The 23,297-nt window shown below is 34.8% G+C and overlaps 1 protein-coding gene across 4 annotated transcripts in view; it reads left to right on the top strand.

Moving 5' to 3' along the window:
* Positions 1–18,838, top strand: part of Ptbp2 (polypyrimidine tract binding protein 2) — a 66,161-nt gene extending 47,323 nt beyond the window's left edge. Inside the window, exons 9-14 of one of the 4 annotated variants that reach the window (XM_057792969.1) lie at positions 11,016–11,170; positions 12,601–12,634; positions 13,050–13,142; positions 16,362–16,578; positions 16,684–16,761; positions 16,913–18,838. In XM_057792969.1, the coding sequence (XP_057648952.1) occupies positions 11,016–11,170; positions 12,601–12,634; positions 13,050–13,142; positions 16,362–16,578; positions 16,684–16,761; positions 16,913–17,042 (707 nt within the window). In that variant the 3' untranslated portion in view covers positions 17,043–18,838. Of the gene's footprint in view, positions 1–11,015; positions 11,171–12,600; positions 12,635–13,049; positions 13,143–16,361; positions 16,579–16,683; positions 16,762–16,909 lie in introns of all 4 variants that reach the window. The other 3 variants (XM_057792968.1, XM_057792971.1, XM_057792970.1) reach the window with 3 other exon arrangements.
* Positions 18,839–23,297: the final 4,459 nt, after the last annotated feature.

The following is a 23,297-nucleotide window of genomic DNA, read 5'->3' as shown; positions in this document are numbered from 1 at the left end:
TTCCACTCCATTTATTTACTCACATACTCTTTTTCTGAGGAGGTGGTAAAAAATTACTGATTATAAATTAAGACAATCATTTTTGTCAAGGTAAATGTTAGTGTATTAAAAGGTGGACAGCTTTAGAAAATTGCTAGAGTTAATTTTTCATGATCATGTTGCCACTTAAAAATATTAGAGCAACTAATTCTTTAAAAGAATAGAACTTTTTGATATATTTCAAGATGAATAAATAACTTATTTTCCATTCTTAGAATAACAGTTATCAGAGGCGGAACAGTTGATAATTATGAGGAGATTAAACATTTTTATAGAGGTTAATTTGTATTTCTTGTGTGCTGACGCTTTCCAAACTTGTTAGCTATTCAAATCCCCACTGAAAATCATTGGGAGTGGGTTCAAGGTATTCATAGAGTTTTTAATACCCCAAAATATTTTAATAAAGCAAGAGTTGAAAATTAAATGCTATTGGAATTTTTATACACACTAAATTTTGGGATTTTAATATTTATGAATGATATCCTCATGACATGCTTCATAACCATTGAACAGTATTTTAATATTTTTTATTTATGTCATAATTTACCTTGGCACAATTCTGATGATATTACTTCATTGTTAAAATTGACTTACTGTGTTTCTTCTTTTGTATGCCTAACCTTAAAATTCCCAAGTAAGCTTATTTCAAAACTCTAAAGCTTTTATCTGTTGCTTTTTAATGGGTCATTCACATGGTAATGCTTTACAGTTTGCATTTATATTTCAATTATTGTCTGTCTTAGAATGAATCCTGCATTTTTGTAACCACATTAGTAATGATAGCCATGGGTTTACTTGAGGTTTCGAATCAAAGCATTGATCCCACGTGTTACATCTCAACTATCACCACAGTATTCCCAGATTTTCTTTCCAAAACATAATATATCTCTACCACATCAAGAAACATCTGGTTAGTTTAATAGAAACAAGGGTCTCACTGTGTCTACAGTTTGGCCTTGGAAATCTTAGTAGTACAGACTGCCCTCAATCTTAAAATGTTTTGTTTGTCAGCCTCCTGCATGCTTACATAACCCAGACAGGCAATGGATTTTTGTTCTTTTTTAAATTATTTTTTCATTTATTGAAAATAGATTTGTTTTTATTACATAATATATCTTGATTATGGTTTCCCCTCCTTGTACTTCAGTTCCTCTCCCCCAATGTGGATGCACTCCCTTTCTGTCAGTAGAAAGTACACAGGTTTAGAGAGTAACAATAAATAAAGTGGACGACAAAGCAAACAAAGGACCCCCCCTCCCCCCCAAAAAGGCATAAATAACAGATAGAAGCACAGAAACTCACTTGTTCACACACTCAAGAATCCCATGAAAACACAAAACTGGAAGCCACAACAGAACATGTAGTGTTATAAAAGACAAAAATAATGAAGAGGAAAACAAAAGGCCTTGAAGTGATATTATAAAACAAAGAACTTATAGAGATACTGTTGAGTTCATTTTGGCCATCTACTGCTGAGCACGAGGCCTACCCTTATGAGCAGTTTGTTTCCCCAGTAAGGCTCCCTAGGAGAAAATTTAATTTTCATTTGCAAGAAGGTTTCTATTGGATATTGCTTCTGGGTTAGGGATAGGGACATGTACAGGGCATGTATCCACTTTGACTTTTAGTTCTAGGACCCTATCTGGTGCAGACACATGGTGACACTGTGCTTGCTGCCTTTTACTATGTGTGCTGATCCTCTTTATTTAGAGGGCCTGGTTTCCTTGGTACCTCCTTTCCCCTCCAGCTCTTAAATTTTTTGTACCTGTCTTCTGCTGAGTTTCCTGACCCCTGAGTGGGGTGGGATTTGATTGGGATATACCTTTTATGATCGACTGTTCCAAGGTCTCTCACTCTGCATATTGTTTGACTGTAGGTCTCTGTTCACATCTGCCAGGCAGCAGTTTTGTAATATGACCAAATGTCTAGCCTGCATTAAATTTTATTTTTTTAAAAAAGTATTTGATATTGATATTTGATGTTTGATATTTTAGGCAGAGTTTTATGTAGCTCAGGCTGAATTGCTCTGCCAGTCCCTGCATTTAAAAAAAAAAAAGTTTTTTTTTTTTTTTTTTTTTTTTTTTTTTTTTTTTTTTTTTTTTTTTTTTTTTTTTTTATTAGGTAGCTTTGTGCAGAGCAGGATCCTAAAAAAAGATCTTGGTGTTGGTTGTTGCTGTCTCCCTAATTCCTTTTCATCATGTGACAGTCCCTTCTCCCCTTTGCCCCAACATCAGTTTCTTTGGCTTGATAAGCCTTAAACTTTAAGATGTTGCTAGTTTTATGTTGCTCTGATTATTATCTTGTGTATTATAATTTGTTCCTCTGTTCTCTGCATTTGGGCTTATCTTGGAAAAAGACCTGTAACATCTGGTTCTTCCATGTTTACTAACTTAGTTATGCTGGAGATTGAGTGTGACTCCATGTGTTAACATGAAGCCGTCATTCTCTTCTTCAGCTAATGGGTTTAGTAAAGAGTCCTGCCTTAGTGTCTTTCATAAGAGTGAGCGAGCAGTTATAAAGATTGCCCCCCTTCACATACTTTTTTCCTTTAGTTAGTAAAATCTAGATTTTTTTCCTCCTTAATAAACTAGACCTATATTTTATATAATAAAGCGTGTGCAGAACGATTCTGGTTTTCCTTTCACTGACTTTCAGGGCTGAAGGTGGTACTGGAGATTAAACCCAAGACCTCAGTCCTTTTTAGAGATATGCTGCATCTCTCAGCTGTATCCCTAGGTGTCTATAGAGCAATAAATTCCTCACTCTCTTTGCTAAAGAAAATAGTTGCTAGACATAGCATTTGCTGTAAATAGTTGTATTTTTACAATAATTTATGAATAGATGGGTACAAGTATTCTTGCCAAGTTTATGTATTGGTTTTTAATAAATAGCAGAGGAATTTATATCACATCTCTTTTACCATGAATTGTGGGAACAAAAGACACAAATGTGACTGTGAGCTAGAAAAATGATAAAAGTTTGTAATGTCATTTAATTATAGTTGATTTGACCCTTTATTTTCCTTGTTTGCCCCTCCTTCCCCATCCCTACTTTCACGTCTCTTTTTAGAGTCTAAATCCATATATGACAGAACATTTGGGCTGGGTCTTTTCATCCTCCACAGAATCTTTCATAGAGCATGTTAATCGTTTTGATGAAGTCTTAATTTACTGGCTTTTGTCTCAGTGACTTGTGGTAGATTGTGAAGGTGTTCTTCAGTTATATAGTTTAATTTCATTATCCATTTTGAATTATTTTTGTATGAGGAATGAGGCTTGGGACAGTTTGTTGTTGTTTTTTGTGTTGTTTTTAAACTAGCAGATTGTCCTAGACCAACCAAGACTAAATGTCTGTTGAATTACATTTTTTTACTTTTCAAATAATAATTAGAAATATGGTTTGGATTTAGTTTTGGTTGTATGTTTGTGTATGTGTGTATGATCAATTCATGCTTCCATGTTTTTGTCACTACCAGATTGCTTTGGCTATTTTAGCTCCATATTAATTATTAATATAAAAAGGTTTCCATTTTGTCATTTTCTTTTTCAGGATTACTTTGGATGTGTTAGTGCCTTACTGTCAGTTTTCTCTTTTTTACAAAGCATTTCCTGAAATTACATTTGCCTACTGGCCTGCTTTTTTGTTATTCTGTGACATACACAGAAAAGTTTAAACAACTTTTATGAGACATGTATTATATTTATTTTATAACAGTCACAGGAGAAAAACTGCAAATGCAGACAGTAGCAAATGAGCACTGGAGCAGTGAGGAATAACACTGGGCTCATTGTTTCAAGTATTTGTACCAGTACCTGTGCTTTCACTTACGTGTGTTAGAAAAACAAAGATTGTTATTTTTAGATATTAATATTTTTTCTAATTTTTTCAGGGTTTCAGAAGTGAAATCATTCCAAAGTGATTTCTACTTCTAAAGTGTCTTACCGAACCATTAGTAGAACCAGTGCTTAGAAATACAGAAATGCTGCTTGTTAGTTTTGTGAGTAAGCAAGGCTCCTATCAATTAATTAAGACAATGGTGGAATTAAGTACCTTTCTAAAAAGAAGCGCCAATGAAGAAAGTTGTAGACACATGAATCTTAGATACAAGGATTAGCACACTCTCTCGTCTCTCATTGCTATTTAAAGTTTTGGCCCCACTGTTAAATGCCTAGACAGATCCTTTTGGGAATAGTTTTTACCTGCAGAATGACTAGAAAAATACCAGTTTAAAAATAATGATTTAAGATGCCACCTCTATTTAAACTTCTTCATGTCATGTGTTGTGACAGAAACATGAACTAGAACCACTGAGTGTTTCTTTCAGCAATGGGCTCATCTCATGAGGATGTTCCTATAAGATTATTATGTAGCTAAGAAATTCTACTGTCTAGTAATATTATATCACAGTGCATTATAAAACAGTTGTGCTGCCCACGGTATAAAGTGCAGTGCATATAGTAAATGTACAGTACGCAATACTTGATAATGTTCTTGAATGATTTGCTGGCTTATATAATTACCATACCTTTTAAACATTATTTTAGGAACACCAGTTACTTTTAAAACTTATTAAGTTAATATGCCATGTTATTTCAGCAGCAATCTTAATGCATCTCCTGTTTGTGAATGTGATATTTGAACAAAGATGATCTTAGACAGTGATGTATAGAGTGTTGATTTATTAACCAGTCTTCTATTTTATTGTAGTTGAGTTTTGAGTTGGGGAACAACTGGTGACTCAAGTCTATAATCCCAGTACTCAGAGGAGTTAGTATTTTAAAGACTGAGTTGTAGCCTGAATTGCATGACAGTGCGCTCTAAGGTTAGAACAGATTTGTTAAGATGAAACTCGCCATAGTCATAAACACATGCAGTCTTTTACCTGGAGGCTGAAGCAGGAGTGTCATGAGTTCAAGAACTATCGGGACCACCTAGTGAGACCTTATCTCCCCAGAATAATAAAACAGAAATTTGTATTTTTAAAAATGGACAGATACAGATAATGAGTAAATAGAGAAATGTTTCTAAAGATGTGCATGCTCTCTATGCTGTTGAAGATGACATGGTATAAAGTCTGTCTTTGGCTTGAGGTGAAGATTATGCAGGAGAGTTTCACAAACTAGAAATCAGAAGATGCAACAGAACATTCCAATTAGATTCTTGATTTTTAAGCATATTTTTTTTCTTAATGTTACTGTGAAGGTTTTTGATCTCACAGATTTTGTATTCAAGTGGAAAGAGGTTAACAAGACTGGTTGTAATTGGAGGTAAACAAATACACATACTGTGGTTTTGAGTACAGTGAAATGAGAGATTTTCCTTTGGGAGGGTTTTATGCACCAAGGACCTGGTATAAACAAATACACTATAAGCTTCTGCTGTATTTTATGCGAGGCAAATATTTTGAATGGCATATGTAATAACTGGGAAAATATGAATGAAATGGTGCCACAAAAATTTTTACAGAGCAAGATCTTAGGAATGATGTTATCTGTGAAATATGAATTTTATATTGGAATTATTAGCCTCTTAGCATCAAAAGAGATAAGTTTACAAGTATTCTGTAACTATCTCATTAAGATAAGATACAGTTAATCAAAATAATTGGTTACGAACCTTTCTGTGAAGGAAGGATCTGTTAGTAGTCAGAGCGATTGAATAAGGATGATTATTTAGGTTTAAACTGGTTGTTGGGTATATTTGGGAGCTAAAAACAAGAGTACTAAAGACTTTTACTCTTAATAGAGTCTAAAATAGTAGCATGAGATGAAGAAATGTGGGAAAATAAGAGCTAAAGTATTATATCTTAATGATGATTACTTACAAAGAATGAAATATGAAGATCTTTATCAGAAAATAGGAGATATAGTGTAGAATTTTGTCTTGAAGCAGGGTCTCACTGTGTTACCCTGGCTGATTTAGAACTTTACTATACCAGGCTGGCTTCCAATGTACAAAAATCCATCTACCTCTGTTTTCTAGTGCTGGGATTAAAAGCATGTACCACCATGCCTAGTTTAATGTAGAATTTTGAGTTTTAGTGTAAATTTTGGCAAGATTTGTGAGTTTAGAAGCCAGAGATTAATACAAAAACTCCACATTACAATTTTCCAAATATAAGAGAACAAGATAAATGTTGAAACAGATTATCGAAGTATACATCGTATTGTGTATCAGAATAAAATTGAGGCTGGGAAAATAGTGGTCAAATTTCTTCCTTACCAAGTTCAAGGCCGTGGTTTCAATTTCCAGTACTCAAAATGAAATTGATGGCTGTAATAGTTAGGATTAAAATTAGAAGTGGCTCTTCAATGCAGTATGTGCCATAAGATTATTCACAAAAAATAAAATGTGTATTAGGAAGAAGTAGATGATATTAAAAGACAACAATAAATTAATACCCAGATGATGTGTATCAAAGCAAGGAGAAATGGCCTAATAAAGTATTACCCAAGGGAGAATATTTGCAGTATGGCAGAATTCACTTGGGAGTTGAACTCCAGCATTCCTACATTGAAATTCTGACTTAGCTTTACTGTCTGGCTTACACATTTGCAATGGACATAATGGCGATAATCCAGAATTAAATACAGTGATGCATATGAAGGGTTTTACTCAGTGTTTAGCATGTAGCAGATGTCTGTTACATGTTGGCAGGTACTTGTTTTTTCAGGCTAAAATTAACAGAATTGGTTGTATATTGGATCCAGAAATAATGAAGATATTAAGGCTTAGAAAATACACCTTTTAAATAGGACCATTATGAGACCTAGAAGGAATTTTTATCATGTTCATACTGAAAGTTAGGGCCAAAACAATAACTAATGATAGTTTAGATATTGTTTCTACAAAGGTTTGTGGTTTAGAGACTTGATCCAAAGCCTTTGTGGCAATGTTAAGAGGTGATGACACTTTTAAGTGGAATCTGGTAGGAGATTCTTGGGGGATGTCCTGTGAAAGAATTGTTTTAGTGGTCGTCTTGAGATAAGGTTTCTGAAAAACAATGGGGCTGGCCCCTCCCACACACCTCCCCTTGCCATCTCTTTTCACAGGTACTTCTTTCCTGACACCTAAAGGCCTCTTACATATGTGACTGCCTAAAAGCCAAATAAACTTCTTTTCGCAGAGCCTGGTTTCAAGTAGCTTGTTATAGTAATGGAAGATATGTTAATGTATTTAGCTTAAAGAGTTTCTAAATCATTAAAATTATAGTTTATCCTCCTAAATTGTAAATCTTATGTATATGACGTGTTTAAGTTTTACAAAGGAGCAGTTATCTTGTAAAATAATTCAGTTGGCATTTATATAGAAGTTGCAATTTTATTGGTAAAAATAATGCACCGTGAAACATTTTTTAAGTTTTCTTATAGCCACAAGTACTTAGGTAAAATCTAAAACATGTCTGTGTTGATCAAAGATAATTTCTCAGAGAAAATTATTTGGGAAGAAAAGCTGAAGTTTGTCCACAGAGGCTTTAATGTTTGATAAGTGCTTAAGCTATCTATGCCTATGGTTTGGAAGTGGAGGTAGTTTTCCTGTTCCCAGCCTAGGGTAAGAAACTATAGAAGAGAAAAGCATAACATGTTATTAAGAAAAGGTAGTGGTTGCCACAGGTCTTAAACCGCTGGTTCCATACAGCAGGTTGCATATGACATAACTGTCCACGTCCTTTGACATAATTTGATTAACCTACTTTGTAACTTGATAACCAAGGAGTAGTGATAATAAATAGATTGTGAATTATCATTTAAGTAGATAAAAATAGTGTTGGGGTCTTCAAAACTTAAATTTTACATTTTGGTAATATTTTTATTACCTCCTTTCTTACTAAGAGGGAGGTAAGTTACTTCTGTTTTGAACCCAAACTTTTCTTTCATGAAAGCTTTCTTTTTATTAAAGCATAATATGTATTGAAATCAGCTGGGACCGTTTAAACTGTCTCTTGAGTCTATAACAATTAACATTTGTCTTTTAATTCTCAATTATTTTAGGTTCATTTAGATAATTTTTTTAGTTTTATGGCATTTCCTGTTCTAAAGCTTTATCTAAATATTTTACCATTAAGCTTGCTCCCTTATAAAACCCAAAAACACAAATTTAAAAGCCTGAAGTGTTTTTTAAAACTATTATGCTTAAGTAGTTAGAGGTTTGAATAAATTTTAATTAGTTTTAAATTTTTGATAATTTTGTTAGATTATTGAATCTCTGTCATGGTAGAAATGTATCTTAAAAGAAGTTGTTTTTTCTTTCTGCCAAAAGTAAAGTAGGAATTCTATTCATAAAATTTAAATATATTTTGTTTATATTTTAAGAATAATTTTTTGAGAACTCAACAGGTAAACAAGTAAGAAATGACATAGAATTGTCTTAGTAGTTTTAACCATATGCCCTGGTATTCTTTTGCAGATGTCACCACAGCGTTTTCTTACCTTTGCGATGAGTTATTTGTCTTTTAAATTCCTTTGTATATTTTATATAAAACATAATGTTTACAAAGTGAAGATTGTGGGCAGTCTCCTAATATTGGGGTCCACAAAGTCAAAATTTCTGACATTAATACTAAAATAAGTTTTGCCTTTTTGACTTTGATTTTCTTACTGGTGTATTTAGGGGTTTTGTTTTCTATATCACCCTTAAGGCTAATAGAGTGCATAATTGTATGTTATTTTTAATTTTATTGTAGTAAATATCAGTAGATATAATTCAGGTAAATACTTTAGGTAAACAAAAGCTTGTTTTTCTCAGTAATTTTTAAATGTAAAGGGGGACATTAAACCGAAAGGTTTCAAAATTTCTTAGGTATAAAGCTCAAGAAAACTCCGGTATGTAAACAGAAGATGCTAAGAGGCCAGATGTACAGAGAAAATACTAGGGGGTTGGGGATTCTTGATGTTATTTTATTTTTGTGTTATGGTTTTTCAGGGAAAATTTTCTGGGTTAATGACGTTGAGAGCTTTTCCTTGCTTGTTAGAATTGAAAGTAGCCTATAAATGAAGTTGACTTTATGTATTATTGTGGGAAAGAACTTATCAAACCATTGTTTTTGAATTTTGAAATCCTTGTATTAAAATGTGATGCTTAACATGGAGCACTTGTTTTTCTATTGCACTCAGTATATTGCAGTTGGTGGCTTTGTTTTTGTTTGTTTAATTTTGCCACGATTAATTCTGAGTCTCATAAAGACCATGGAATTTAACAGCATTTTAAATTAGCTTTTCTTCCGAGAGGTAGTCAATTAAAGCCACTAAAACAAAGAAATGATTTGACAATATAATTACTACATCTGGTATTTCCACTATTATTAAATAATTGTATTGTCAACCTAAGTTGAATGCTTTGTACATTCAGCCAAACTGCCTGAAAATACTGGGTGTTTTCCTAATGTTGTTACTTTTTTTTCTAATCATGCAAAGGTCACTTAGCATAAGAATGTAAGAAAAAAATTACTGAGTACAAGTATCTGTAGTTAATAAGTGTATATGCATACCTTGACAAAAAATACAGTTGTATTTTGTTAAATGGACATAACCTGTGAGATGTCCTGAGAAGTATATTTAATAAGTCAGGGGCAAGGAGATGGCTTAGTGGGTAAAGTGTCTGCCATGTCAAGCCCAAAGAATAGAACCCTCAGAAAAAGCCTGGAGTGGCAGTACTTCTGTAACTCTAGTGCTAGGGGTTCAGGGGCTGTGGAAGCTTATCTGCCAGCCAGCCTAACTAGCTGAGGTAGTGAGCTTCAGGTTCCGAGAGAAACTAGCTTAAAACATGAAGCCTAAGAGCAACACAAAACATTGGGGCCACACCCAAGTACACTTCCATTGTCAAGTACACATACCACATACAAGAATGAATAAAATGGCTTAGTAGCCAATAAAAGGTTGGGCCGGGATTACTGAACACATATGATGGTACTTGGTGGTTTGTTACTGTATTCTTATTTTTCTTTAAGCTGGAACATTCTGAAATAAAACGTAACAACCAAGGAAAGTGGGCAAAAAGCTGCAAAATATCCCCATCCAGAACAACCTCATAAATGAGAATCTTCATTTTAGTGATCGAGTACTCACAGGAAACAAGGAAAAGCTGAATAAATTGGAGGAGGTGACCATGTCAGAAACTTGGGAATTTTGTCCTTAACTCTAGAGACTTTCAGTGGAAGGTCAGAGCAGTCTATGTAAAGCCCACCTCAACCTTGCTAAGAAAGTATAAGTCTCTGTCCCTGAAGGTAGCTGCAGCCTCACAGGAGCACATAAGAAAGCTGCAAAGAGAGAAAGAATTTACACAGCCACAGCAAAGGGCTCTTTCTAAGCAAGTATGTCATGAGATCTGTGCCATTTTCATGGGAAAGTGTAAATTCTGTGTTGTTAGCATTGTACTTAATGAGAAATAGGTGAATAAGAATTTAAGGGTTGAAGTAGTTGGGCTTCATTGTGTGTTTACTTGAGTAGAAATTAAGGCAAATTGTCCTATGATTTTCTTTAGGATTTCTGTGTGAATTGTTTAAGAGGATTTGTCTGCAGTAGCTGAATTTTATAGGAAAACAATTATTTATAGGAACTGAAGTACGTATTTGTTAAGTGCAGAATGGTTTTAAAATTAGGTTCTAAAAGAGACAACACTTGTAGAAATGGGATGATGAGTACCTTTGTCTTGAAGGTTTTCTTATATTTACCTCTTACTTTAAATCATGGAAGTGAAAATTGACTCTTCATACTTTGTTAGCTTTTCCATAGGGAAGATACAGAACTATCATGTCTGTAATATGCTTACATTTTACAGGTATGTACCTTAGTTCAAATAATAAATGACTGTTGAAATCAGTTACTTTTCTATAACTGCTGTTTTTCTAAACATCTTAAAAATTAACTTACAGGAACCATTTGGACCGGCCAGTCATAAGCCATGCAGCCATCGTGCTTAAATTGGTTTTGTAAACGACTTGTGTGTGTTTCGTAAAATATGCTTTATTTTAAAATTAGGGCTTCCTGTTGCAGCTGTTCCAGGAGCTCTCAGTCCTTTGGCTATTCCAAATGCTGCTGCAGCAGCTGCTGCAGCTGCCGCTGGCCGAGTGGGTATGCCTGGAGTCTCAGCTGGTGGCAATACAGTCCTGTTGGTTAGCAATTTAAATGAAGAGGTTAGTGAAATAATTTTTAATGCTTTTTCATCTCCATTTCATTTGTGAAAGTTTTCATATTTATTTCATTTTGCACTTGCCTTTCCTTTTATGTATATTCATTAGCCAAAATATCTTTTGTATTTCTGCTTCTGAATAAAATTTACATACTTGTTTAGGTAGTACTGTTTTTTTAGACAGTCATATATCTTTATATATGTTTATATATTTTAATATAGCTACCTATTTTTCCTAAGAAAAATATGGTGAAGTACCGTAGTTTGGCTTTTTATTTTTCTGTTGTTCTCAAAGGCAAATGTGATCTAATTTTGCAAATGTAACTCGAAAACAATTTTGCCCTTTGCCTTTTCTAATGATTTGCTTGTTCATTTCATGCTTATGTGTCATTGCATTTTTTTTAATCTTATTTTGTGTGAACTACTCTAATACATTTTTCTTTGAAGGTTCTTCCAAAGATCTTGACGAGGCACTCTTCCAGTCTTTCTTAGTAATTTTTTCTTTGCAGTTTTTAGTCATTGTCTTCTACAATATATTTCAACTTTACCCTGCTCCCTTCTTGTTAAATAAAGTTGCTGTTATTTTCTTCAGTTGTACATTTTATGTCTGGTATATTTTATTTTGATTGCTATGAAAGCTGGTATGAAATGTGGGACCCTCAAATGTATCAGTTTATGGTGTCTAATTTGAGTATTTGTCTCATTTATGATTGGCCTCTGTTAATAATGGATATAACTAATTTTATCATTTAATACTGTTACCATTCACAGTTCTGCATGCTAAAGTGTTTGAATCAGAGTGCCTTTGTTTTAAGACTTTTGCCTGCATTTCATAACCAGCCATGCTTATGCAGTTAAAGTTCAAAGTTTAAAATTCCTATGCATGCATTCCTTCCCTATGTTGAGATGAAATGCTGTAATTTACTCTTTGATATAGATGTACTTTACCCATATTTGTCTTGGATGACTACATTTTGCTCAGTTTTTCTTGTACAGTACATAAACCAACCATTTTCTGACCAAATTCCTGCATTTCCTATGTACTGACCTATATTTTATTTTTTTTTGTTCCCCGATTCCTTATTTTTTTCTTCTGCATTGCTGTTTCCCTTCCCCATTTCATCCTTTTCCCTGTGTGTTCACCTCCCCTTTCCTTGTCTTTCCCCAAATGCCCATTCCCTTCCCTGTCTTATCCTTTATTTTCCTTGTCCTTGTCTTCATTCCCTGTCTCCATTCCCTATGTTCATGCTTCTGTGCTTGAACAAATGTTCCTCGGACCAACTTGCCCCAATTAACCGCCTTGAACCATGATCCATGACCACCTCACCATTCTGCGGGAACCACCCTTCGTTATGGATGATCTGTTCATCTCCGCTCTTCCTCGACTCTTCTCTCTTCTTGTCTTACGCTGCTTGCTCTTCTCTCCTTCTAAAGATGGTTACGCCCCAAAGTCTGTTTACCCTCTTCGGTATGTTATTGTTAGCACTATACTTTTATTATTGATTTGATTTTTTTGTTTCACCTTAATTCTTATTTGTAGCTAGCACTTTGGCTTAAAGTTGAATAGTAAATCTTTTGCTATTTTTCTTTGCTATTTAAAACTCTCCATAGACACAAAGTTTGTTTTAATGCATGCTGATTTATTTTGCATGGTTTTTAATTTAATATCATTCACATAGCTTTGAGGGTTTATCAAAATTATTCTTTTCAAAATTCACTGTTCAAAATCTTGTCCTTCTTTATTCATTTGTGCAAATGGTGAGATTGAGTGAGTGATCATGTTGACGTCTGAGTGTTTCATTGATGTGTCAGATAATCTTTAGCTGGCTTGCATATAAAATTAATTCCATTTCTGGATTACCTCTTTGTGGCTCCACAAAAAGGTGTTTATGGAGATGTGCAGCGCGTGAAGATTTTGTACAATAAGAAAGACAGTGCTCTGATACAGATGGCTGATGGGAACCAGTCACAGCTTGGTAAGAGGAATATTCTGAATTCATTTTAAGATTTCTATTCCTTGTTCAGATAGGTCATAAAACCCTGGTTAGTGTCCTTGTATTCCAAGATCATTTATAAATATCGCTTCAACTTAGCAATGAAAAGGAAAATTCCTTAGAGATGCTAAGTTTTACAAAATGAAAAACCTTTGCCAGTGGTTAATGGTAAAATGGAGTCAGTCAAGTTACATATATATTGTTGTTTTCTACATGCTTCAATCTAGAATACACCTGTATACTTAATCTGTAATCTGCATTTGCATCACCAAGTTAATTAAATTAACAATTTAATTCATTAAGATTTAAGTGATGCTACCTTATTCTGCTTGTATTCACATTTTTTTAAACTTTGAAATTTACTTTTTTAATGGAATTAATGTTTTTTGATGTTATAACTATCTGAAACTGTTAACTTAGCTCAGTTAAAATAGAAAACTATCTGAGTTTCTGATTTAAAATGACAATGCCCATGTTAAACGTGCTCTTTTAACATAGGTGTGTGGGCTACTGCTTTCTCCTTGGTTTGTGTGCGTGTCTCTTTTTGAGGTGACTCATTGACATTATTTTGTTATCACTGAGTAGTTTTTGTGGTTTTTTGGTTCTGGAAATCAAATCAAGAAATCCAGAGATCTTGCATATACTAGGCAGGTCCTCTGAGCTATAGACCCGTCCCACTGTTGTTTTTGTACAGTAACTTTTGGGGGGGGGGGTTCAGAACAGGGTTTCTCTGTGAAACAGTCCTGGCTGTCCTGGAACTCATTCTGTAGACCAGCCTGACCTCAAACCGAGAGATCCACCTACCTTTGCCTTCCAAGTGCTGGGATTAAAGGCATATGCCAGTACTGCCCGGCTAGAGTAACTACTAAGACTTACTTTAAACAAGTGATATTTAGTCTTTATTGTGCTTGGTTGCCGTAACACAGTGCTCAAAGTATGAATGATTGAGTTCCAGACTAAGGTGCTAACATACATGGAAGGCTGTCTTGTTGAGCTTGGATAGAGCCACCCTTACTTGTACTATTAATGTTTTTACACATTATGAGCATATTGAATATATCCGCTTCTTTCTTTGCTTCAACAGAATATCTGACCAGAGAAACTTAAGGGAGATAGGGTTTATTTTGGTTTACAGTTTAAAGGTACTTATTTATCACAGTGAGGTACTTAAATCAGTAAGAGCTTGAGGCAGCTGGCAACATTGAATTCTTAGCCAGGAAGCAGAGAATGATGAATGTTAGCTGGAGTTCAGCTTGCTTTATATAACCTTGTCTAGTCCAGGATGCAAGCCCATGGCATGTTGCTGTCCATAGTTATTGTGGGTCTTCCCATCTGAGTTCATCTTGGTCAATGTTATGACCCTTTAATACACTTCATGTCGTGGGGACTCCCACCATAAAATTCTTTTTGTTGCTACTTTATAACTAATTTTGCTGCCTTTATGAGTCATAAAGTAAATAGCTAATATGTATGTTATCTGTTATTTGGCCCCTGTGAAATGGTCATTGACTCCTAAAAAGGGTTACAACCTACAAGTTGAGAACCCCTGATCTAGATAATCCTTCGGAAGCTTGTCCCCTAGCTATTATAGCTCCTGTCATGTTTACTATCAGTATTAACTATTGTGTTGTTTACAAAGTGAAGAAACCTACTAAAAACAACCCCACTTTTAATATTAGGCAAGTTTTCTTTGAATGACAACCTGACAGGTACATCAAGAAGCCCTGTGATGTCCTATTTTTACACTACTGTGTAGGCACAATTGTTTTGTCTTTATGTGTATCACAAATTGAAGGGAGAAAATAATGATTTTAATAAATTTTGGTGAATTTAAAGGTATAGGATATCCATAAAGGATATTTAGTGAGATCTGAACTTTTACAACATATGATTTAAAAAGCTTTTTTGTAGAAAGGACTTTTAAAAAATGATATGATAAAATCTCAGAATGCTTTCTAAGCAGAAAGCATATAATATTATCGTAGTCCAGGACCAGCCCGTACCAAAGTGGAGGCGTGGGAAGAAGTACACAACTCACATGACTTTATCGGGAGGGGGTTTTTAGGGAATCCCTCAAGAAATCCTGAGTTCGCATCCTGAAAATTTTACCAGTGTTTATTCTCCAGACAGCTTTTATACCAAAATGCAAACTGAGGGTGGAATTCATTAGCATTCTGTTTCCTAGGTAGTCAGGAGATTGACTGTGGCCATGTCTACCCCTATCTATGCCCATTTTTGTCATGTCTTCCTACCCATGCCTGCTCTGTCATGGACTGAATTAACACCTCTTTCCCATGTGGACCTCCCAAATTACAAAGAAGGAGCAGAGCAACATTAGCCTATCCTGGCCCTTTATTTAGAATGGCATCAGTTTGTCTGGAAACACTAGGTGACCACCTCCAGTGTGACAGCCTCAAACTGTGGCCTGAAATTCTGGCTGTCATACCATGTAGAAATATGGGCCTGTATAATATGGCCCTGTAAAATATAAGAAATCCAGTCTGAGAGGCCACTCCTTAATGGCTTGGATCGTGTCTACTTCACTGCTTCCCACACTGATACAGTAGTTGGTATTACATACCATCAATAAATATCTGCAAAGAAGCCAGAAAGTAAATAAGGCTCAGACTGGGAAGTATAACTATGTTAAAAAGTAAGTTTAGATTTTGTTCCTAGGTATTTGTACTAAGTATTAACAAGATCAGGTTCATAACCTGTGAAAGTCTTTTACTGCTCTGTGTATAGAATGGGTGGGTGGGGTAGATAGAAGAAGATTCAACAGGAACGCAGATAAAGAATTGAGTTATCCAGATCTTTTAAAAAAAAAAATGCCAGTGGCCAATGAGAAATAGAGGGAACATAAATTTGATAGGGAACTGAGAGGAATCATTGCAAAACCCTGCTGACCAGGAGATAGAACACAGTAGGAAGTGAGCAGCAGAAGGGTGGGCGCATTAGCAGTGACCTAGCCCAGTTTATCGTTAGTGTTATCGCAGAAGACCGGATTGTAGAGTTTCTTTTTCTGTGAAAGAAGCTCTTTGCTACAGTACCTTGTCTAGTAGAAATTGAAAATGAAACTTAAGTTTTAACTACCAGTTCTTATGTAAAATTCATGATTTATTTTTAAATTGTAAGGAAATTCAAGTTTTTCAAATTAGAAATATTACTTTCATATTTTAATAGATAGTCTTTATTTTCTAGCCATGAATCATCTTAATGGGCAGAAAATGTATGGAAAAATTATTCGTGTTACTCTCTCTAAACATCAGACTGTGCAACTACCTCGAGAGGGACTTGATGATCAAGGGCTAACAAAAGATTTTGGTAATTCCCCATTGCACCGTTTTAAAAAACCTGGATCCAAAAACTTTCAAAACATTTTTCCTCCTTCTGCCACCCTTCACCTGTCTAATATCCCGTGAGTATTTCAGCTGCTTACTGAGGATATTCATCTTGTTTAGAAAAGCATGATTCTTATTACTGGATTCTATTAATTTTTGCTCTTTCTGCCTATCTTTTTTAGTCCTTCTGTAGCAGAAGAGGATCTGCGGACTCTGTTTGCTAACACCGGGGGCACTGTGAAAGCATTTAAGTTTTTTCAGTAAGCATGCTTCTTTGTCTTTAAATTTATGACTTGATAGAAAATAAAATTTTCTTCAAAATTTTTTTAGTCTTTGTTTAACCTCAGATGAGTAAAAATCAAATGTTTAAACTCTTATGAAGTATCTAATTTCATACTTTTGTTTCAGAAGAGATCACAAAATGGCTCTTCTTCAGATGGCAACAGTGGAGGAAGCTATTCAGGCTTTGATCGACCTTCATAATTATAACCTTGGTGAAAACCATCATCTGAGAGTGTCTTTCTCCAAGTCAACAATTTAAGGACGGGAAGCTGAAGATTGTGGGCAAATCACATTGTTTGGTGTCATCACCTATTGACTGTTCAGAAAAGTGGGGACCAGAGTTTGATTTTTTTTCATGCTGTTACCATTCCTTGGTTATAAAATGAAATGGCCTATGTAAAGGCAGAGTTACTACCTGCTGTGTTTCATCTGTTCTATAGGGAAGCCATTTTTCTTGTCTGTTTAAATTTTTAGTTTAAGTTTGCTTTTTTTTCTTTTTTTCTACTTAGTTGACATACGTGCCTTACAAAGGAAAACTAGTGTTGCTGTTGTGCATTTACTAGGAAAGAAGAATTGGTTGTTTAGGGCACATCGTTATATGGGAATTAAAATATGTTTAGGCAGGGGTGTGTCAAAAGGTTAAGTTTTTGTTTCTCCTGCTTGGAACTTATTTTGAATTATTGGCTTATCACATTTCTTTCTATTTACTCTAATAAGATACTTGATACTGAAAGAATAAAGCAGCATTTTTAGTTTCTACTATCTTAGGCTTTATTGCTTTTGAAAACATTGGCCTTTTATATCTCACAAATCTGGTCTAGATTCAGTTATGAATGTAGGCATTAGTTAAAATTAACAAGATGCAGAGTATTAATTTCTTAAGACAGCAAGTGATTTCTGTAAGTTTGAGCCCTATGTGGAAAGCGTTGTGGAACCTTAACCTTTTTTGTACACACTCTTGTGGGACGTATCATATAATTGTCAGCACTAAGTAATGTCTTGTTTGTGGCTGAATATTTTTCGTAGATGTTTTTGAAGTTGACATGACTTATGTGCATTTAAATATATATTGCCATCCTTAGTTTGTAATTAAGATTTGGAAAATGGTTGTGGATTTCTGAGCATGTGCAGACTGGTCTAGCTAGTTCAGGAACTGGTGCATGTATTTTTCAAAGACAAAGAAAGTGTACTGCGAAAACTTGCAGGAAGATTAATTTTGTGGCAGTTTTCTAAAACTGACAACCAGGTGGGACCAAAGTTTATGTGCCTTTAGTCTTAATTTACCTTGCATTGTAATATTCAGTTTTAATAAATCTTCAAAATATTTTGTATTTAGGAATAGATCTGACTTTAATAAAAACATGGCTCAGAATCTACAGGTCAAATTTATTTGAACAGTTCGTCAATCTGAATTGTTGATTCTGTTAAATGACCAATACTTTTTGAAATTGATGTACTTAGTTTCAAGATTCATAGATTCTGTTATCTATGTAGACAGAATGGTCATGTATATTTTCTATTAGTTGAGTTTTTACATCCTTAGAAATGTAAAATTCAGTATAGTTTGAAAGCGGCACAATTAAAAATTAATTTTCTAACAAAGTTGGGAGGTTTGATGGTTGTTTAATTTCATTTTGTGTGTACTCTGCTTACCTCTGTAGCATGCTCAATAAACACTTCTGTAGCTCTGTATTCACCTTTCTGTCTTTCTCTGCTGCCTTTTCTCTCTCTTCTTTGTTTTCACTCCACTGTGCTTCTGAATTCATGTTTACTCTCTGCCAGGGTGGGAAAGGAGTAATAATATTACAACCCTATGGCTTTATACCATAAATAAATCTAGATGCTGTGAAAATGCACCAGCTGTTCCTTTTTTTAATGCAAAAGACGGTAACTGCTTTTTCAGGAGGACACATATTAAACATTTCCCACCCTGTTTATAATCTGCTTTAAAGACATAACTTCTATTGTAGCTCGTTAATTCTCTCTATCTCTTTTGTTGTTGTTGTTGTTTTCCTGTAGATTTATGCACTAATAGATCTTTTGGATTTGCCATGCTCTCTTGCTGCAGTTTCATCTTTCATCTTTGTGTCTGCTCAAGATTTCCTACTAATTTTAGACTACCTTCTGAGCTACAACAAAGGGCTCTGGTGTGACTGGAAAGAAAGGAGTGTGTCACCTGCCTTTAGTTGGGTGGGGGATACATACATTCACATTATTTGGGCAGACAGTATTTAAGTGCTGGCACAGCAGTGTTCACTCTTTCTACTGATGCTGTGGGTGCTAGTTAAATTATTTCTTTGGTTATTTTTATATACAAATATTGGTATTGACTCACTTGGGAGTTACACATGTATACCTCAAAGTCACACAATTTTGGCATTAAGATGATTTTTTAAAATGAAGAGCATGTTTAAAAGTACTGTTCTAATGCAAGAGTTCACTCAGCCCCAAGAAATAAATAACAGTAAGTAAAAAATGTTTCTGTTTTAGAGTTAAGAATTTGAGTGTTGCTTGGAAGCCGTGAATGATCGATCATGTTTTTTCCTAAAGTGGTATGGCAGTACAGTAACATGGTATGGGAGATCGCCTGTGCCTTAATTCTGTTAGTTTACAACCAGTGTTGTCCTCGGTATTGCATGATGGTTCCAGTACTCGAAAGGGGGTTTTTACCTCCATTCCAGTTGATGACCTTGAAGGATTTGCTGATCTCTTAAAGAGGATAACCCGAGACCAAGTTTTCCCACTCAAGGATGTGGTGACTAGTTTTTACCCCTTTTTAATAGTTCTGCTAACACAGTCTTATTTTAAAAGTATCAAGACACTGAAGTGGGAATTTTGATACTCTGAAATTCTTTAAATTCAGTGCATAGATTAAAATAGCCCACTTTGTCAAGAAAATTTTAAATAAAAGTACTATCAATTTTATATTATCACTGCCTCAACCTTCCCTTTCTCAGTAGCTAACGTTAAAATAATGTTAGGGATAACTGTTCTGTTAGAAGATTTGCCTTGGGAATTTAGAAACAAATAACTTGACTTTTTAAATATGTAGTTGAGAAAAACTGTTTCTTTTCATATTAGATAAGATTTCATTTGAAAATGTGTTTCAAATCACCTCCTTAAGTAGGGGGTTCATATTGCTTACATTCAGTGTTGGAAACCTAGTTTTGTGTGTGAAAGCAGCTAAAGACCTTTGCCAGGAAGATTGTAACAAACATCTGTAAATTATTAAAAGTTATACTAACTAATGGTATTGAAGATTTAAGGTTAGAGTAGAAAAGTATTAACTTAATTAGTTCATGTAGATTTATTTGGACCACCAGGTATATAGTTTTCAAGAGAAGAATAATTTTCCTAAGCCTGTAAGTAAAATTGAGTCTGTACATTTGTTGCTTCTTCCAACGGTTTTTGTGAAGTTCAGGTAGGATATGTGCCGACATGCTATGCTTTTGGTCAATTCTTAAGTTTATAAGGTTACATCCTAGCACTCAGGAGGCTGAAACAAAGGATTGCTAGCCTGGGATAAGTGAGACACTGTCTCTAAAACAAACAAAAATATTAAAATGCTAGAATTCCCAGCCTGCCAGGTTTGCCTGAAGTAAACCTAGTTACCAGCAATCCACATCATCCCAGTGTCTTTCTTACTGTTGTAAAGAAATGTTTGTTAATGTTTTAAGATCGTTTAAGTGTTACTTGTTTAAGGAAAGGGTATAGCATGCACTTACAGAATACATTTTACTGCCCAAGAAAAGGACTCTTTGGATATAGCTTCAGATTTCCATTTCTACTATCTGATAGTTGAGTAATAAAGTATAGCTATTTCTCGTTACAAGACTACCCAAAAAAAGGAGATTGTTTATAAACTTTTAAAATTTGCCATGAAACTTGAAGGTAATGCTAACATTACTTAATAAAGGTTTTTCAGTGTAAGATGGAAGAAACAGCGTATTTTTGTGAGTAACCCAGGAGATTTAACGGGAGCATCAGCCTTCATTTAGAAGATGAGAATATAGAATTGTTTGATGAAATTGAGCACATGTACGATTCTGTTTTAACTGAACACTAGTTTCTAGAAAGTCTGAAAAGAAATGAGAAAAATTATTAAACTGGTATTAGAATATTTATAAGTTGTCAGTCTTCATTACATAATCATTTCAGAATCTTGAATAGTTAACACTTAAATCTGATTTTATTTCCCTTAAATTGTCTTCTTAGTTTGGTTTTATAAGTAATATATATTTTATAGATTATCAATTACTCAGAGTGAAAACAAGTCTGTAAAGATGAAGAGAGAAAACGTAATGGATAGAAACCTGTACACTCAGCTCTGTTGAACCTTGCAGGCTGACTTGCCTGCTCTTTTATGTACCTCTTTTCTTAGTACCTACCTCATTTTGCCACTGAAGACAATCATTCCCATGAATTTAATATTTTATTTAGTAGTTCTTTTTCAAAGAGTTTGTTCCATATTCTTTCACTGTGTATGAGCCTTTCCTTCTTAGTAAACAAAAGTACTGTAACAGCCAAGCTATTCGGTGTAATCTCTTTGTGCTTCACAGTTCATAATTGTGATGATTGCAATATTAAGACACTGATACTTTTCTAAGGAAGTTTTATTCTTTTCAGTGAAAAATAGTTTTCTTGACTCTCAAGTGTTTCTGAAGATACATGTATATATCTGAAAATAAATAAGCGGTCATAATTAATGAAGAACTGCTATATTTAAAGTCTACCTATAAACTTACCAATCAGCTGCACAAAGGTATCTTGCAACCTCATTCCTTTAGGACACTGCTTTTTCTTTTCCTCCTTTTCTGTTTCAGCTTTATCTGGTATTAGTGTTGTATAGCATTTGTGTTCTTAAATCAAGAAAATTAGAATTTATTAAAAGAAATTGAAAGAAATACAGCAGCCTTTTATAACCTTGGTTTTACTTCCCCCATTTTAATGCATAGCCCAAGAACCTTTTTCAAGACTGTACTTCACAGTATTTTCTCCCTTGTTTCAGATGTCTCTGCTTTTATATCTGAACTCGTTTAACTTGGCAGCCTTGCATTTCTCCCTTGCTACCTAACATAAAACCAAGGACAGTTAGTACCTGTTATCATAAGGAACCTCTCACTAGTCTATGACAGAAAAGGAAATGTGGCACAGATACACAATGGCACTTTGCTGTAAAGACAGTAAAACTATGTGAACCAGAAATGGTTCAGTGGCAGATTACATGCACAGTTCTTGTGTAATTTGGTTTCAGTTTCAACTATTAACTTCAGGTCCAAGGAGCCCATACAGTTTTCTGCTCTCAGGAGGGTATGTCATTGTACTTCTGTGAGCCAACTCTCTACTGCCATTTTCTCCATGGTTCTGTAGCTCCCTTGCTCCATAAACAGATCCCTGAATGACCATAGTGTGCTCTAATGGCTTTCCCACCCCACTAATACCACCACCACCCAGGAGTTCTCATTTCACATGCATTCTAAAGGTGAGCCCCCTTTTCTCTTCATGGATTCCATAAAAGCCTCTACTTTTGGAAAAAAAAAAAACCAAAACAATGGCTACAGTGAAGTATTTACATCTGGCCCCCTTTTCTACCATAGTCATCTCATCAACCTTGTTAATTCCTTTGTATGCACTGAAGCCATTTGCACCTGGTTTTTTTTCTAGCCAACTCTTGTCATCCTATTAACTTCTTTCATCTTTTTGATTTGTAAACAGTCTATTTTAGCCTTGGAGTTTCTTGTTCTCCTTAACTCAGAGTATTCAGATCCCCACTACTCTCTTCTCATGACAGTGTAAGTAAGGTCATGTATTTCCAAAGCTGCTTTACTTCTAGAAACATGAATTTCATCTTGTCATTTTCCCCTCTCCACTGAACCTCCAGAACCTAAGTTATTTGGCCCATGGAAATTGTTTTCTATGTACTGCCTCCATGAATTAAAACATACAGTATCTCAATTCTAGTAGATCTGCCTTTTGAAAATAGTTTATTTTCCTAGCTCTACATAATCTGGAACCAAAAGAGCCATTTAACCCACACTCAATAAAATCTTCACTTCTGTTGCCATATGTAGCATGTTTCCAACTTTACCTCTAATAGACGCTTTGACCTCACAAGCGAGCGCCTGTCGTTGTGCCTGGAATGCTCCCTTGTTTCTAGCTGTCTCATTTGCACTTTTCTCCAGGATTGAATTGTGAAGTTGTTTCCTTTATTTTCTTTTTCCCCATCCTTGGTGGCCCACCACCCAGCTATCGAATAGATACATGGAGACATACGGAGACTTATTCTTACTTAAGAATGCCCGGCCTTAGCTTGGTTGGTTTCTAGCTAGTTTTTCTAACTTAACCCATTTTTCGTTTTGCCTCTGGGCTTTTTACCTTTCTTTATTCTATGTCTTTCTTCTTGCTCTGTGTCTGGTTATGTAGGTGGGTAGCTGGCCCCTGGCATCCTCTTCTCCTTTTCTTCCTCCTTGCTCTTCACTCTTCTTCAAGCCTAGATTTCTTTTCCTATTTATAC

Source organism: Chionomys nivalis, chromosome 18, assembly GCF_950005125.1.
Source record: "Chionomys nivalis chromosome 18, mChiNiv1.1, whole genome shotgun sequence".
Classification (NCBI taxonomy): domain Eukaryota; kingdom Metazoa; phylum Chordata; class Mammalia; order Rodentia; family Cricetidae; genus Chionomys; species Chionomys nivalis.
This window is presented reverse-complemented; position numbering and strand designations above follow the sequence as displayed.